Source organism: Aspergillus uvarum, assembly GCF_003184745.1.
Source record: "Aspergillus uvarum CBS 121591 unplaced genomic scaffold BO82scaffold_12, whole genome shotgun sequence".
Taxonomy (NCBI): Eukaryota; Fungi; Ascomycota; class Eurotiomycetes; order Eurotiales; family Aspergillaceae; genus Aspergillus; species Aspergillus uvarum.
Window position 1 is genome coordinate 1 of NW_020291309.1, and position 14,859 is coordinate 14,859.

The window sequence follows — 14,859 nt, forward strand, 5'->3', positions numbered from 1 at the left end:
CCTCGCCCCCCCAGTCCCCCATCCGCAAACCCGTCCCCGCTTCTCCCTCAACCAGAGTCGACCGCTTCCTCTCCACCAACCACCCCCCTAGTTCTCCCAAACCAACCACCCACCGCCCCGCAGACTACACGACGACTGCCGAGGTCGACGCCGAGAACAGCCGCCGTCTGGCCGCCCAGCAAACGACCAAGGCCGGCGGCTGGGCCTCCAAGTCCCTGCTGGAGCGCGAGATGGAGCGCGAGCGCGAGCGCCAGCGCGAGTGGGAGGAGAGCCAGAAGCAGACCCAGGCGGCCGCCGCCCGCGGGCTGCGCGACGGCTCGCTGGGCTCCGGCCCCGGCCAGGGCGCCTGGGACGTCCACCAGTACGGCTACATGGGCGGCGACAACCAGAACCGCGGCGGGCCCGGCTTGGGCGTCGGCGGCGCCCGGAGGCAGATTATTGGGCCGCGGCCTGCGCCGTAAACCTACCTAAATATCTGCAGGAAGCTCACTTGCGGTTATTTCCGAATTCTCGGACTGGGTTTGGCGCTGGGGATGTGGTTGTTTTGACAACGTGTTGGTCATGGTGGCTGGTTAAAATCTGGTGAATGTTTTGAGGATCTAGTGATGGATGGAGGGGATCTAGTCTGCTGAAGAAGTTGTTCGTACTTTTATACCCGTTTTTTTGTCTATCAGCATGGTAATATTTGGAATTGAGATGCATTTTGTATGCGGTTTGTTGGTTTTGCTTTTTTTGACAGGCCCATTTGGAAAGGGACCATGGCTTGGTGGATTCTGTAGTACGAGTGTTTCCTTCAGAAGAACAATAAATAGAGGATGAACGATTGATCAAAATAAGAATGTAATTCAGATGCTCAACTCAAGAAACTTATCTCTGCTACAATCACAACAACAGGGTATCTATCTGGCTATTCGAGAAGAAAGCACTTCCTAGGTAAATTCGCCCGGGAATATAATATGACAAAAAAAAGGGGAAGAGACCAGCACGATCAACAAACACAGGCTGTGCAGCACAACACAAATTGAAAATGCCCAACTCGCAGCTTCAAACGCCCACGACCACCATCCACATCCAATCTTCTCGTCGAGAGCCAGAAACGTCTCAAACCGTGGCAACCGTCATCCCGTGATCCTCGTTCCCCTGCGTCAGCGGAATGATCTCTTCGACCAGGAACCACAACCGCCGCCCGCTTTCCAACAGCCACGCCCACTCAATGTCGCCCGCATGCAGGTCGGCCTCGCGCTTCTTCCGCCCATCGTGGATCGGGCGCCGCTCGCGAGCCATGATCCCCTCCCCGACGGCCTCCTTCAGCGCCGGGGTCACGGTCAGCATGTCGTTGTCGGCGAGCAGGATGATCAGCGCCTCCAGGGTGATGGAGATCTTGGCGTTGTCGGCGGGGGAGTTCGTGTTCGCGCCGTAGGGCAGGAAGCAGTATTCCAGCTTCGCTTGGCTGAGGTACTCGTCCGCCGTGTCAGGGGCGGCGGACTCGCGCATGCGGAAAAGCAGGTACTCGCAGAGGGTGGTCTGGGCGGCCGGGGTGAAGTGCGGGAGGGCGGTGGGGCTGATAAAGGCCTGGTACGAGGGGAGGGGCAGGTGGCGGATGTTCTCGGCGAAGAGGTGATACAGCTCTTCGAGAGGGATGAAGTGTTGGGGGATGGTCTCGGAGACGGTGGAGAGGAGGTGCAGGAGGCGTTGGCGGAGGGTGATGGAGCGCATGCCGCCGAGGGTGCAGGGGTCGGCGTGCATGGTGGCTAGGTGGCCGGGGGGAATCTGGTCGTCCGGAACATAGCGTTGAGAGGTAGGATCGGAGTATTTGAACGTGCCTGTAGGTGTGCCGTAGTTGTCGGGTGTCTTGAAGTTTGCCGGTGTGGTGAAGATGGTGGGTTCTGGGTGAGTCTCCTGCGGGCGAGTACCTCGTCGGGCTCGTTTTGACTGTCGGAGAGCAACACCACCACCAGCATCTCGTCTCGACGAGGCTGGAGTCCCTGCGCCGCCGCGACCGCGACCGCGACCGCGACCACGGCCGCGTCCTTGTGGAGCCCGTGGCTCGACGTCTTCGACAACAATGTCATCTGTCGTGGTGGTGTCACCGGCATCAACACTTTCCTCGTCCTCCTCATCGTCGGTCAGATAGTCCCCATACTCTTCCGCGTCGATGTTGACCCGCATCCCGCGCTTCTTGCTATTGTGGCTGGACTTCTTGTGTTTGCCGTGCTTGAGTTCATTCTCAAAGACCTCGCGGAACTCGTTGGAGGTTGTAGCCCGGCCGTCGGCGAAGATAGATTTCACGATTCGACGATTGCGGCCGTATGTGGCGCTAGCGCCATCAATGTAGCGCACGATGAGGCTGTCTTTCAGTATCTGATCGGCTGCATCGTTCGTCTTGGTCGTGATTTTGGACCTGCGCTTCGTAGTGTTCACATCCTCGGCGTCCGTGCTGGCGTCCTTGGTCTCTATCCACTGTCGATGGCGCTCATTCCAGTCACTTTCGAGCACCTCGCACATGAACTCGAGCCAGATCCGCCAGTGTTCCCAGCGCTCGTGGTGTAGTACAGAGCACTGGAATGCCCACCCGACGGCATGCCAGAAGTCCTCCGCACGAGACCAGATGGATTGTGATTCCCCCAGCTCGAGGTTTATCGGCGTCATGATATTCTCTGTCGCATCCGGCGAGGTGGGCGCGTCGTCGGCCCCGCGACGCCGGCGGCCATGGCGCGATGTTTCGAAGTGCGTGAAGGAGAATGCGAGGCCGAACTTGGCGGCTCTGGGCCCAACGAGCGCGTTGGTAAGGCGGAGGAGACGGAGGGATGCAATGGGGGCTTCTTCCTCCTCGGCTGTCTTTGCGCGAGTGGTCGTAGAGGGGTGTACAAGGAAGGTGGCGGCGACAGCCAAGTGCTGAGGAGGTGGAACGTAAGCTGGCGTATAAGCAATAGTGCCCGCGGTGAGAATTTCTAATAAGAAGTTAAGAGCTTGTGTATCTGGTGGGAAATGTGAGCATTCGCAAACAAAGGAGTAGATGGACTGTATAGAGCGAGACATACATAGCTTCTCTTCAAGGAAGATGCCGGAGTGCTGGACCAGCTCAAAGGGAAGTGGTTTCGCAGGACGATAGAGAGGCATAGATGCCTCTGCACCTTCTGGTATAGCCATCAAAAGCCGCATAGAATGATGTAGGAGTAAGTTGAAGAGGAAGAGATGCGATGCGCGAAGAGAAAGAATCGCGCCGATAATGGCTGATAGCCGGTCAAAGAAACGCGGCGCTTATCGATAGCCGCATTGGACGTGTTTGCTTCACGTCCCGCCTGCCGCTTTGTATGTAGCGATTTGTGTATATAAGTAGGAGATGAGTGATAGCCAGACAGCCTGTTCGATTTGCGTATCACTGATATGGACGGTTAAGTTCAAAAATGACCAAAGAAAAGAAGAGAAAAAAACGGCACAGAATAAGTCTAGCTGGGTGCGAGCAACATGTTAGGAGAAGTAAAAGAAAACAAACCAAAAAAAGAAAGTGGCGCTGCCCGGAATCGAACCGGGGCTGGCACGGCCACAACGTGACGTCATACCACTAGACCACAGCACCTGTTGTTGTGATAATCGCCCCAACTTAGCACCCTAAGTACATTATTTAACATGAGTAGAATGCAACTACATCGCATAGACTGCCAAGTCCACCTCTCAATCGCCTGGTGTGTTTGTCCATATGCTTGACGATAGATTACTGTGCCTCCTTGTTGGCGGCGGTGATATCCTTTATTAGTTAGGATATACAGACACTTGATCACTGCTCCACCTTGTTGCGACAGTAGTATCCTTTGTTATCAGGGTTGTCTTAGCTATAGACACTGTATCACGTTCTCTGGTGATTATCTTGAACTGTGACCACTTGTCCGGCCTTCGATCAATGCTAGACTGTTGCACGGTATACATATTACAGTGCACATCAGTGCACATTAGTGGGCCTTTTTACTGACAACCATAACCAGCTCTTTGATACTTGTATTCGCACCTGTATGTGTACATATGTGTATATTCCATTCTTGCTTCTGGAGCTAGATGGGCCGTGTGGTGGCAACCTCAACGCATAGCCCAGCATACTAGAACCTTTATCCAGCCATGTACTTGAACGTTGAGGTTCATACATTCAATGGGAAGGCAGCAGCAGCAAGGAAAATGATTCCGACTTGGAAAAACTAAGGTCATGCTCGGGACCCAGCCTTTGTTGACGGAGTACTTGAGGAGTTGGCAATATCCGCATCACTAGGAATTTTAAGCTCCAGCTTATCCGTGTCGCCAGACAGCGTACGTGAGAAGCTGCTGATGCTGGGACATAAAGTCCATGGGCAGTTACTCTGGTCGGTGTGGTTCAATCCGCTGCAAGGTGTATCTAGGTCGGTGACTGGAGCGACACACAGTCCGTGGTCGGTTACTGAGGTTGATGTACTGTACATTAGTTGCGACATGCCAATCCCCACACAACCAAACGCTGAGCCTTTGGTCCGACGTGAATAACGATTCTCCTCCGTAGTTGTCATACGCCCTGCGCCTGATGCAGTTGAACCGACGTCGTACACGGCTTGCATGCACGACGGCAATGCCGTGGAGACTTACTTGTGCGGTGACAAATGAATATACACCTGTCTGGCTCGCAGTTTCAGCTCCAGACCGCCAATTGAAGACTCTGCAAAGCGAACAAAACAGACTGTTGCATTGCGACAAACGCACATGATTGCTCTGAGGTTCGGACTCTTGTCAGCGACGACAGAGGACGTTGTCCATAGAAGCTCTCAATGCGGAAAGCGGCTCGGCTCGTACCTTGACATGCATGATGGCAGGGCGTCTTGTCACTTCGATCGCTGCCGGGCCGCCACCATGAATGTGACCAGGTCAGAAGCTTGCCAGTGTTGATCGAGTGGAGACTAAATCTCCGAGTGTTACTGTAGGATCGAGAATCGCCGGTCGGAAGAAGGTCTCGGACGGTTTGCAGCATCTCACGTGGTTCAACATCGCGCATAACCTTATTTCTGAGGTGCAGCCATGGGTTACACCGGTCTCATTGACTACGATCGCGGGCCTCTAAAGTGTCTGGTTCCAGGAGAAACGACGATGGATGTGCTCCGCGATGAAGAGAAGGAGGGGAAATGCGCTCCCTTCTGCTCAATTGCACAAACCGGGGGAGAATGGCGAGTCCAACATAAAAGCGCGGGGGAGGGCTCTTTCCCCAGGACATGAGGAGGCTATTCAAGTTTTGAATCGCTCATTGAAGAAGCAAGAATGATCTGGAATACTTTTCTTCAACTCGTCGTCGTTGTGCTCGGTATCCTCCAGTCAGTCTGGGGTTTTCCCACTGTCGAAGTTGAACGCGATGAACCCCAGGCCTCAGACCGATATGTCTTTGCCCACTTCATGGTACGTCAAAATGTCTCTTCACACCTCAATACCGCATCACCAAAGCTAACCACCCACAGGTCGGCATCGTCGAGAACTACCAAATAGAGGACTGGATCGCGGACATGCAAGCAGCGCAAGCGATCGGCATCGACGCCTTCGCGCTGAACTGCGCCAGCATCGACAAGTACACGCCAACGCAGCTGGCGCTGGCCTACCAGGCGGCGCAGCAGGTGGGCTTCAAGGTCTTCATCTCCTTCGACTTCGCCTACTGGACCAACGGCGACACGGCCAAGATCACCGCCTACATGCAGCAGTACGCCGCCCACCCGGCGCAGATGCAGTACCGGGGCGGCGCGGTGGTGAGCACCTTCGTGGGCGACAGCTTCAACTGGGGCCCCGTGAAGCAGGGCACCGCGCACGCGATCCACGCCCTCCCGAACCTGCAGGACCCGGCCGAGGCGTCCAGCAACCGGGCGCGGGCCGCGGACGGCGCCTTCTCGTGGTACGCCTGGCCCACCGACGGCGGCAATAGCATCATCAGGGGCCCCATGACGACGATCTGGGATGATCGGTATGTCAAGGACTTGGCTGGGACCACCTATATGGCGCGTGAGTGTTACATCATCTCTGTGGTTGCCAGCATTGGGGCATAACGAGCTAACGAAGCGACAGCCGTCTCGCCCTGGTTCGCCACCCACTTCAACAGCAAGAACTGGGTCTTCATCTGCGAGAACCTGCCGACCCTGCGGTGGGAGCAGATGCTGACGCTCCGGCCCAGCTTGATTGAGATCATCTCGTGGAATGGTACGCACACCCCCTCCTGCTGTTGCTGCCGATGAGGCTGATATGCATAACCCACACGGGAATATAGACTACGGCGAATCGCACTACATCGGCCCCTACGCGGCCAACCACAGCGACGACGGGTCCTCCAAGTGGGCCAAGGGCATGCCGCACGACGCCTGGCGGGACCTGTACCAGCCCTACATCGCCGCGTACAAGTCCGGTGCCACTGCCCCGCGGGTCGAGAAGGACAGCCTGGTGTACTGGTACCGTCCCACGCCGAAGGGGGTCTCGTGCCCGGAGGACAACCTCGGGCCCCCGAACGGGATCTCCATGCTCGGGGACAGTATCTTCGTGGCGACCCTGCTGACCAGTCCAGCGACGCTGACGGTGACCAGCGGGTCGAATGGCCCCGTGCGGATCGAGGTGCCCGCGGGGATCGTGACGTCGAACGTCTCGATGGGGACGGGCCCGCAGACGTTCACCATGAGTCGGAATGGGCAGACGATTCTGAGTGGACCGGGCGGGTTGGCGGTGCAGAGCCAGTGCAACAAGTCATATAACTTCAACGTGTATGTGGGGAAGATTGCGGGGGTTCGATAAGTTATAGTGTTGCTGGTTGGGTCGTCGGGGTCTAGGAATGCCGGCTGGGAGGGCGCTGCGATGATTGGTTTTTAGTCTGACCTGCTTAAATTGAATCCGAGTCTATGCATGCTATGGGTCATGTCGCATAATAAGTGAGCAACTCAATTTTCCTGGGAGTAGTAGTAGTAGTAGTCGCAGTTGAATGGCACCGAGAATGAGACCGCACCAAACCTTGGAACCCGGAGCCCGAGAGAAACTAGGGCTAACAGTATACGGTACATACCACACACCCCTTGTATGTACTGTATAGGGTCTCGAAGGCAAACCCTATATAGAGAGACCAACCTACAACACCAAAAACACATATACTAAATCCCAAAATCCGAATCCGATATGCAAAAACCAATCTCAAGGTATAATCATAATTGCAGACACACCACCAAAGAATCTTCCTCTCCAGTGAGAGTGACCGACATTTTTTCAATATTTCGAACATTATATAAGAACTTCAAAAGGAAAGGAGGGAAAGGGGGAGGGACTGAGACTAGGTGATCTAGGGACCTAAACTATCAAGACACTGGACTGAGCGCAGGGCATCATCCCCGAATCAGCTACACCTACCTACACCCTCCAACCCCCTCAAAAGCAAACAGAAGAACTTCAAACCACCACCGTATCAATCAAAATCCCCCACACCCCGCCCTCAGGATCATTATCCTCCACCGTCGCCAGCCACTCCTTGACCGACTGCACCGCCTCAGGCGTGGGGCCCCCCTGCCCCCCGCCGCAGTCGACCATCTCCAGCCCACGGGTATCCGCGTCCGCGTCCGCGTTCACCAGGCCGTTCACCTCCCCACCACCACCACCACCGCCGGGGATTGTATAGTAATCCGACTCCAGCAGCTCAGTGTAGAAGCGCACCTGGTCGGCCCAGAAGATGGCGCCGCCGAACCGCCGCGCCCCCGGGTAGGGCCAGCGGTCGCGCAGCAGGCGCATCCGGCAGTGGAGCTCGGTCCGGGCGCGCGCCCAGCCTTCCGCGGAATGCAGCGCGGTGGTCGGGGCGGGGCGCACGATCAGCCGGATGATGGTCTTGCGGGGCCAGGCGTCGAGGAAGGGCCGCCACTCCGGGTAGCAGGCCATCTCCAGGTTCTGCATGCTGGCGGCGCTGCTGGTGCTGGTGCTCCAGGGGGGTAAGGTGGACATTCTGGGGGTTCGGGGAAGGGCGGGGAAAAAAAAAAAAAAAAAAAAAAAAAAAAAAAAGGGGGGATTGGTTGGTTGTTTTGGGGAATTTTGGGGCTTTGGGTTAGTTTGGGGATCAGGTATCTTGAGGAATTTGGGGGTTTGGGCTTGGGGTTTGGGCTTGGGGTTTGGGCTTGGGGTTTGGGATGGAGCCTTCCTGTTGACATGGTTGTCATGGTTGGCGGGGGTTATATAACTTTGGGATGAAAGGTAAGTTTGTGGAGTTCGCCTGTAGAATGTCATTATCTTAGTGTTGTGTAATGGAAAGGGGTCAAGGGGATGGTGATTGATAAAGAAGCCGAGTTGCTTGAGATCTGAGGACAAGGAGCGCTGGTAAGGAGGGATAAAGGAAGGATTCCAACTGGCATCCTCCGATGAAGAATATGGAATCTTGTTCTGAGGGGGGATTCGATGTGCATGCTGCTATCAGTCCTTTGGAGACAGCGCGGCACAGCTCGATACAATGCTCGAGTGCTGGGACCTCAATGCGATAATGGCTTTGTTTTAGACGAATGTGGAACAATGAAGAACTCTCCCGCCGAGCACTACTGTGGCATGTAGTGACTCTATGCATCACATCAGTTGTACATCAGTTGTAATGAAGTGGGCTAATGCGCCCTAGGAAGCCCTGACTGTTGACGTCCGATCCCTGGAGTGGTGTTGTATACCGCACGTGACGAGGTTCAAGAGGTGAGGTCCCACACTGCTCGATGTTCAGGCGGATTGCCAACATCATTATCGTCCTTCAGTGGGCGAGGGTGTTAACCCCAAGGATGAGGTCCACGGCGTCGACCCCTTTTCTATACCCAGTATTATCCCGAGGCTACCTTATCGTCGAACCACAAAGTGGACACTGCAGGCCTATTCACAACAGAACTACCAAGACAATGCACCAGCAAGTAATAATGGATAGGATATATAGGTAGGTAGGTAGTGTGTAGTAGTGATGATGGTGAAGATAATTTCGAGAGCATGGAGAATAGGAGTACAAAACCCCTCCGTTTCTCCCCTATTTTTGGGTTCTTCATCTAGTGTAGCCCGCCGTCCCCTTTTCACGCCATCGCCCAAACTCCTTCTGCAAAGATGAAACCACAATTCAATTGTCTTTCCACCCCAGTTTCCAGTTTCAAAGTGAGGAACCCCCAAGACAGGCCTGTCCTCCCCACTTCGCATGGAAGGTACCCTGGAAAAACACACCGGCACAAATTGGCAAGATGAGTGCCCCACTTGGTCTTCCCCAAATGTGGCCGGAGGTCCTACCCCGATGGCGGACCGTGTGGGGTCGAAGAAAAGGGGGACATGAAGGTGATGACAGCGAGAGACGCAGGGGAAAGACAACATAGATGCCAAGTGGAGAATATTAGCAAAGAATGGAGAAAAAAGATAGGAAGGAGGACAAGTCTGGAAGATGAGAACATGTGAGTTGGATTAAGATAAGGAAATTCGATGAGCCGGAGCAGCGAGCGACTACTCCTCGGGAATGTCAGAGAAGAGACCTATTCGCAAACGGTGCGACTGGCAGAGAGAGACGGGTTAGTACTGCGATACTTCCGCCTGAGACGGTGGGGCCCAACTCACAAACGGCAACTTCGGGATGACCACCCCCAACGTAGCGAGGAAGTTGATAGTGAAATACGTCAGGTCGTAGTGGGTATAATGCGTGCTGAGAAGGAAAAGGCAGATGGGCACGCAGAGCAGGAACTTCTTGGTCGGCGTGTATTGGTCGCCGTTGTCAATCTGCTCCCACATGTTGAGGTTGTCGTACGCCCCGGCGTTGAACTCGAAAGGGATGCCCCGCACCCAGTGAAACATGAGGAAAGAGCCGAACATATAGCTGATGTTGGTGAGCGTCCAGGAGGTTTCTTGCGAGACGCCAGGAATGATGTCGAAGAGAATCTTCAGAGCCACGATCAAGACGAAGTGAATGGTCCAGGCACCTAGATTGTCGTCGTACAGACCGTCAGCCACCTCGTTCATTCTGTGCGTGACTGCCCGCTGGAATTCGCGCCCGCCTTCAGTTATCCCAACTCACCCTTAGCATTGACCCAATTTGCGTTCAGATTGGGGAGGGCAGCCTGGTCGCTGGTCCGCTCGATGGACTCGGGAGGCTCCTGATAAATGATACTGCTCGACCGTCTCCTCCGCCCAGCCTTGCCTGAAGACATATTGGAGTCCGGAGTCAGCCGATGTCGGCCGGTGTCGACTTCCGGAGGGAAGGAGATGGCACGGGGAACGAGTAGAGAAGACACTTTGGCGGTATTATCGCAAGAGCAGGAGGAGGGGATAGTCGGAAAGGAGGAGAGGTGGGAATCTTGGCACGAGGAAAGAGAGAGTCGCAGGTTAGAGAGGAGTAGGAACCGAAGAAGAGGAAGAGGGATTGATAGAGATTGAGATAGAGCGGAAAAGAAAGGAGAGGGTGAGGTAGTTTGATCGAGGAAGACAACCAAAGCAAGTAAGAAAGAGAGATAAAGAGTAAGTAAGTAGTAGGTTAGCAGGTAGCAGGATGGGGGGAAGGCCGATGCGAATTCGACTTTCGATTAGAGGCGACGGCGAGACGGGCGAGATCTGGTGAGAATCCCCGACTGGTCACGGGAGCACGGGTACCGTATTCCCGTTACCGGCTGTATTCTATGCCTGCTACCCAGCTCAACTGTCCGGAGAATTAGGTGGTTACAGCGAGTAATATTACAATTATGTGAAACAGATAAGGACTTGGAAAGGATTCTGAATGTAATAGATGCAAAAGATGCAAAAGCTGCAAAAGGACACCAAGTAAGGTATGAATGCCTTCCGGGTTGCAGAAGGCAAAAAAAAAAGAAATGATGACAGATGCCCTGATCTCCGAGGGGGGCTCCAGGAGACAGACACAAACAGACAGACAGAGAGAGACACAGACAACTAAGAATAGATAACGCCAAACGAACCGACCGAACGGTCGATCCGCAAGAATCCAGCCATTAGTTCCTCGGCAATCGACGCAGAGGCGTTGTTCTAGACGCTCATCGATCTGCTGCAGGTCAAACTACAAGTCACATAAGTCCAGTTAAGAGTCTTGGGAAGCAAATAATGCATCCGGAGGTACGTAACCACCAGAATCAAATAAGATAATAGCATTGCTACTACTAATAATGTGCCAATTTCTTGCCTGGCTCCCGGTCGGTCCATCCTAATCGGGTAAGGATGGCGCTCACCGCCTTCCGTAAATTTCCCCAATCATGCTTCAACTTTCAAGTTTAGTCTTCGCGTTGCACAAAAGCACTTTCGACTCTTCGCCAGTCATCATCCTCAAAGACCAACTCTCCTCCGCCCCGCCATTACCTTCCTTCTCGCAGCATGTCTGCTCCCCCGTCCGATGACGGTGACTCCCGGACCGCCGCCGTTGGACAGATGAATGGCGCCTCCGTTCGCTCCTCCCGGCAAAGTTCCCACGACTCGAACCCTCACCCTCGAAAGCGGCAACGACGCAACGGCGCCGCGGACGACCGCAAGGTCCAGGATTTCGTGCCTCAGGGAGCCACCTTTAGCGCCCACTCGCTGGATGTAGATCCCGACGACGAGACGTCTTCCTCCGGCTCCGATAGCGAGTCCGTGAGCACCAGTTCCTCCGAAGAGGAAGGGGACAAGGCCGGCGCGGCAGCAGCACCGCCCGTCAGTTGGAACAAGGGCAGCAAGAGTGCGATTCGGACGTCACTCCGCGGGAGTCGCAACGCAGCTGAGGGGAATCAGTCGAAGCCCGCTGCGTCGAAGTTCGACGCGGTCAATGACAAGTTCTGGCGCAGCCGGAGCGCGTCGACTTCCTCGGCCAGTGGCCGCGGCGACGCCGCACCGAACAAGTCCGATCGCGACGATGAGATGGAGGAGGGCGAGGTAGACGAGGCGGAGAGCTCGGCGGAATCAAGCCAGATGCAGGGATCGGTGGACTCGGATGACTCGGACTCGTTGGATTCGGAGGCGGACGACTCGATCCTGTTGAATATCGGCGAGCGGGGTCCCGGCCAGAATCTGGGTCAGACTCAGGATGGCATTCTGACCCCAGACGGCGACGATGAGTACGAGCCGGTCACCAATGGTTACAAAAAACGCGGCGCACAGGACGATCTCATCGACTCCCCGAAGATGTCGAAGGAAGATGCACACCGCCGATACGCCCAGAGGTACCCGACGGCTCCCTCCGTCCTCGCCGATCTTCACCGGGAGGACATGGACTTCCAGGCGAAGTACAGGTTCTACGACCGGGACATCAACGCCATCGATCTCCAGCTCCCGATTGCCTGTACGGAGTGTTTACAAGAGGGCCACCTGGCGGAAGTCTGTCCCTCGAAGGAGGTATGCCTGCTTTTTTCGATCACAGCGCCCCCTTTCAAAGGTAGCTAATCCAAGACAGTGCGTCCATTGCAATGCCTGGAACGAACACCAAAGCAGCCTATGCCCCACCTGGCGCCGCTGCCAACGCTGTCGCGAGCGCGGCCACGACGACGACACCTGCCCCTCCGCCCTGAAAGGCTCCGCCTCCGAGACCCCATGCGACCTGTGCGGCTCGTCCGACCACCTCGAGCTCGACTGCGACATGATGTGGAAGCTCAGCACCCAACACGACTCCACGTCCGGCCCCGTCCTCGTCTCGATCTCCTGCGCCAAGTGCTGCAGCAACCGCCACCTCATCGGCGATTGTCCCTCTCTCAAGAAACCCCTCCTCTCGTCCACCTGGACTCTCCACGGCATTGACCCGGAGATGGTCACAAACACCAACTCCGTGGTCAATAATTCCCGACGCGGCGGCGGCAACCGAGGCGGCCAAGCGCCGGGTCCCCGCGGCATGAAGATCCGCGGTCGGGCCGACCAGCACCGCCCACCGTCCTCCGACAGCGACGACATGATGAGTCGGCTGCGTCAGCCCGTCAACCGCAGTAATAACAACAACAACAATAACAGCAATCGCGGACATATTCGGTTCGGAGCTGGCATCGGCGCGAACAATAGGAATATTGCACCGCCTGGTGGTGGCTATCGACAGCGGTCCTTGTCGCCGAACGGCCGCCCGGGTCGCGGTGGCCGTGGCGGCGGCGGCGGTGGTGGAAGAGGCAGAGATAGTTACCAGCCCTCGTCCGGAGGTCGAAATGCGAGACCGCCACCCGCACCCTCGCGTCCGGCCAGAGGCGGCGGAGGAGGACGTGGTGGTGGTCGGGGTGGGAAGAGAGGAGGAGGGCCTGGTGGAGATGCGTACCGTCCGCCGCGTCGCTGGTAAAAAGGCGTGGATCGATACAGGATGTGAATGGTTGATTGAGTTGACACGACTGATACCCCCTCTACGAGTGGCTGCGGGTATAGATGCATGTTTGCGTACTTGGTAAAATACCCCGGGATGATTATCTTTCTTTTATCTGTTTGTCTTAGTATCTTCCCCCGAGACGGAGAGGAACCAGGGCAGGTCCTTTCTTCAGAGCATTATGTACAAAAGCCACAAAAAGCCATTGTCTTTTCTCTATTGATCTAAATCATTGGGTCGATGCCGCGGCCGTGGTGCATCGGTTGTGGGAACTTTGTTTCCACCTCTGTGGCCGACGAACCCTTGGTCAAGGATGTCAACCAGCTCGTCTAAACGCTCAATGCAGAGATCGGTATGCTCGTGATCCTCCAAATGAGCATTATGGTCGTTGAGGAGGAGCACGGTCGCGGCCCCCGCCGTATGCCCAGCCGTCATATCATCGAGACTATCTCCGACCTGTCCACGGATACAGCATTAGCAAAACATTCAGTCCGTATGACCAAACCCTGCCCTTCATACAACACTCATCCATACAGGCAAGGGGCGAAACAAACGCACCATAATCAGCCCCTCCCCACCATCCTCCAACCCCCACTCGCTGGCAATATGCAAAATTCCCGCCGGATCCGGCTTGGGCAACAACCCCGGCGTCTCGCGGGTGATGATCGGGAGGAAGACGTGCGCCGGGAGATGATTCTGCAGGAGATTCGTCACGGGAGCCCTATTTGTTTCATTTTCCCACCGTAGTCAGCAAGCCGCTGCCCTTCCTAGGCAATAGGCGAGGACGGGGAGGCGCACTCAAAATTCCGCGTACACAACGCCCGTCGAATCCCCCGCTGCTCCAGATAATCCATCAGATCCACCAGCCCCGGTTGCGGTTGCTGGTGGCGCATGGCCTCCCGTTCGATGGCCTTGATTTTGTCGGCGGCTTCGAGTTGGGCGGCGGCGGTGGGGAGGCCGGCGATGTGGTGCAGAATGTCGGTTCTTTTGTCGATGTTGAGGACGGCTCTGTTTGGAGGTTTAGGATGATGGATAGGTGGATTTGGGGATCGAGGGTGTATGCCGGGGAAGGGGGGTTTGGGTTTACCGCATCTCGGCGAACATGTAGTTTTGGGGGAGGCTTTGCGTGGATTGTTAGATTATTTGGGTTAGTTGCAAGAGAGGAGGAAGAGGAGGAAGAGGAGGAGGAGGGATAAAGCATGTGGTTTATCATCTGAAAGCTCACCATAATGTGCCGTCGACATCGAAGACGATGCCCCTCAGCGCGGGTGCGGAGGAATCTCGCGAGTTCTCCGCATTGAGGGGCGCGAAGCGTCGTTGACGCAGGGGGGATTGCGGAGCTGCTGCTGAGGAGAGAGTAGCCATGAAGCAACGAGAGAGACGCAATGAATTGAAGGGAGCAAGGAACATTGAGTTGGGCTCATTCAGGATGCTAAACGGAGAGAGTGGAGAAGGAGAAAGGGCGAGGGGGAGAAAGTCTGACGTTTGCGGGTCCGAGTGGCTCCGCAGCCGCCGATAAGATAAAGAAAGTCATCGTCGATGGAATGCGGAGACAAGAACATATCACTATACTGCATGGTCAATATTGGATTCGTGTC

General features: G+C 55.6%; 7 protein-coding genes and 1 non-coding gene across 8 annotated transcripts; 4 read left to right on the top strand and 4 right to left on the bottom strand.

The window, feature by feature from the left end:
* Positions 1-14: 14 nt before the first annotated feature.
* Positions 15-461, top strand: BO82DRAFT_399762 (uncharacterized protein; the record flags this gene model as incomplete). The annotated part of the gene is made up of 1 exon (XM_025639138.1): positions 15-461. A coding segment is annotated over one exon (447 nt), but the record flags the coding sequence as incomplete, so codon positions are not given.
* Positions 462-849: 388 nt separating this feature from the next.
* BO82DRAFT_430207 (uncharacterized protein) lies at positions 850-3,216 on the bottom strand. Its single transcript, XM_025640603.1, has 2 exons — positions 3,042-3,216; positions 850-2,978 (listed from the first exon to the last, which is right to left on the bottom strand). The coding sequence occupies exons 1-2, from the start codon at positions 3,160-3,162 to the stop codon at positions 1,102-1,104; spliced, it is 1,998 nt and encodes a 665-aa protein (XP_025494303.1). The 5' UTR covers positions 3,163-3,216; the 3' UTR covers positions 850-1,101.
* A 293-nt stretch (positions 3,217-3,509) lies between these two features.
* Positions 3,510-3,580, bottom strand: BO82DRAFT_t101. The gene has a single exon. It is a non-coding gene; the product is annotated as a tRNA-His (tRNA).
* Positions 3,581-5,271: 1,691 nt separating this feature from the next.
* On the top strand, positions 5,272-6,819 carry BO82DRAFT_329990 (glycoside hydrolase family 71 protein; the record flags this gene model as incomplete). The annotated part of the gene is made up of 4 exons (XM_025633080.1): positions 5,272-5,406; positions 5,466-5,997; positions 6,061-6,192; positions 6,260-6,819. 4 exons carry the CDS (start codon positions 5,272-5,274, stop codon positions 6,772-6,774), a joined length of 1,314 nt encoding a protein of 437 aa, XP_025494304.1. The 3' UTR covers positions 6,775-6,819.
* Positions 6,820-7,395: 576 nt separating this feature from the next.
* On the top strand, positions 7,396-7,972 carry BO82DRAFT_410118 (uncharacterized protein; the record flags this gene model as incomplete). Its single annotated transcript, XM_025639759.1, has 1 exon — positions 7,396-7,972. A coding segment is annotated over one exon (555 nt), but the record flags the coding sequence as incomplete, so codon positions are not given.
* A 1,490-nt stretch (positions 7,973-9,462) lies between these two features.
* Positions 9,463-10,160, bottom strand: BO82DRAFT_372545 (ORMDL family protein; the record flags this gene model as incomplete). The annotated part of the gene is made up of 3 exons (XM_025637321.1): positions 9,463-9,510; positions 9,574-9,932; positions 10,028-10,160. The coding sequence occupies 3 exons, from the start codon at positions 10,158-10,160 to the stop codon at positions 9,463-9,465; spliced, it is 540 nt and encodes a 179-aa protein (XP_025494306.1).
* Positions 10,161-11,234: 1,074 nt separating this feature from the next.
* BO82DRAFT_352081 (zinc knuckle domain protein) lies at positions 11,235-13,717 on the top strand. The gene is made up of 2 exons (XM_025634591.1): positions 11,235-12,321; positions 12,380-13,717. The coding sequence occupies exons 1-2, from the start codon at positions 11,329-11,331 to the stop codon at positions 13,238-13,240; spliced, it is 1,854 nt and encodes a 617-aa protein (XP_025494307.1). The 5' UTR covers positions 11,235-11,328; the 3' UTR covers positions 13,241-13,717.
* BO82DRAFT_372547 (putative haloacid dehalogenase-like hydrolase) lies at positions 13,478-14,626 on the bottom strand (the record flags this gene model as incomplete). Its single annotated transcript, XM_025637322.1, has 5 exons — positions 13,478-13,717; positions 13,820-13,982; positions 14,060-14,269; positions 14,349-14,381; positions 14,487-14,626. The coding sequence occupies 5 exons, from the start codon at positions 14,624-14,626 to the stop codon at positions 13,478-13,480; spliced, it is 786 nt and encodes a 261-aa protein (XP_025494308.1).
* Between the last annotated feature and the right edge of the window lie 233 nt (positions 14,627-14,859).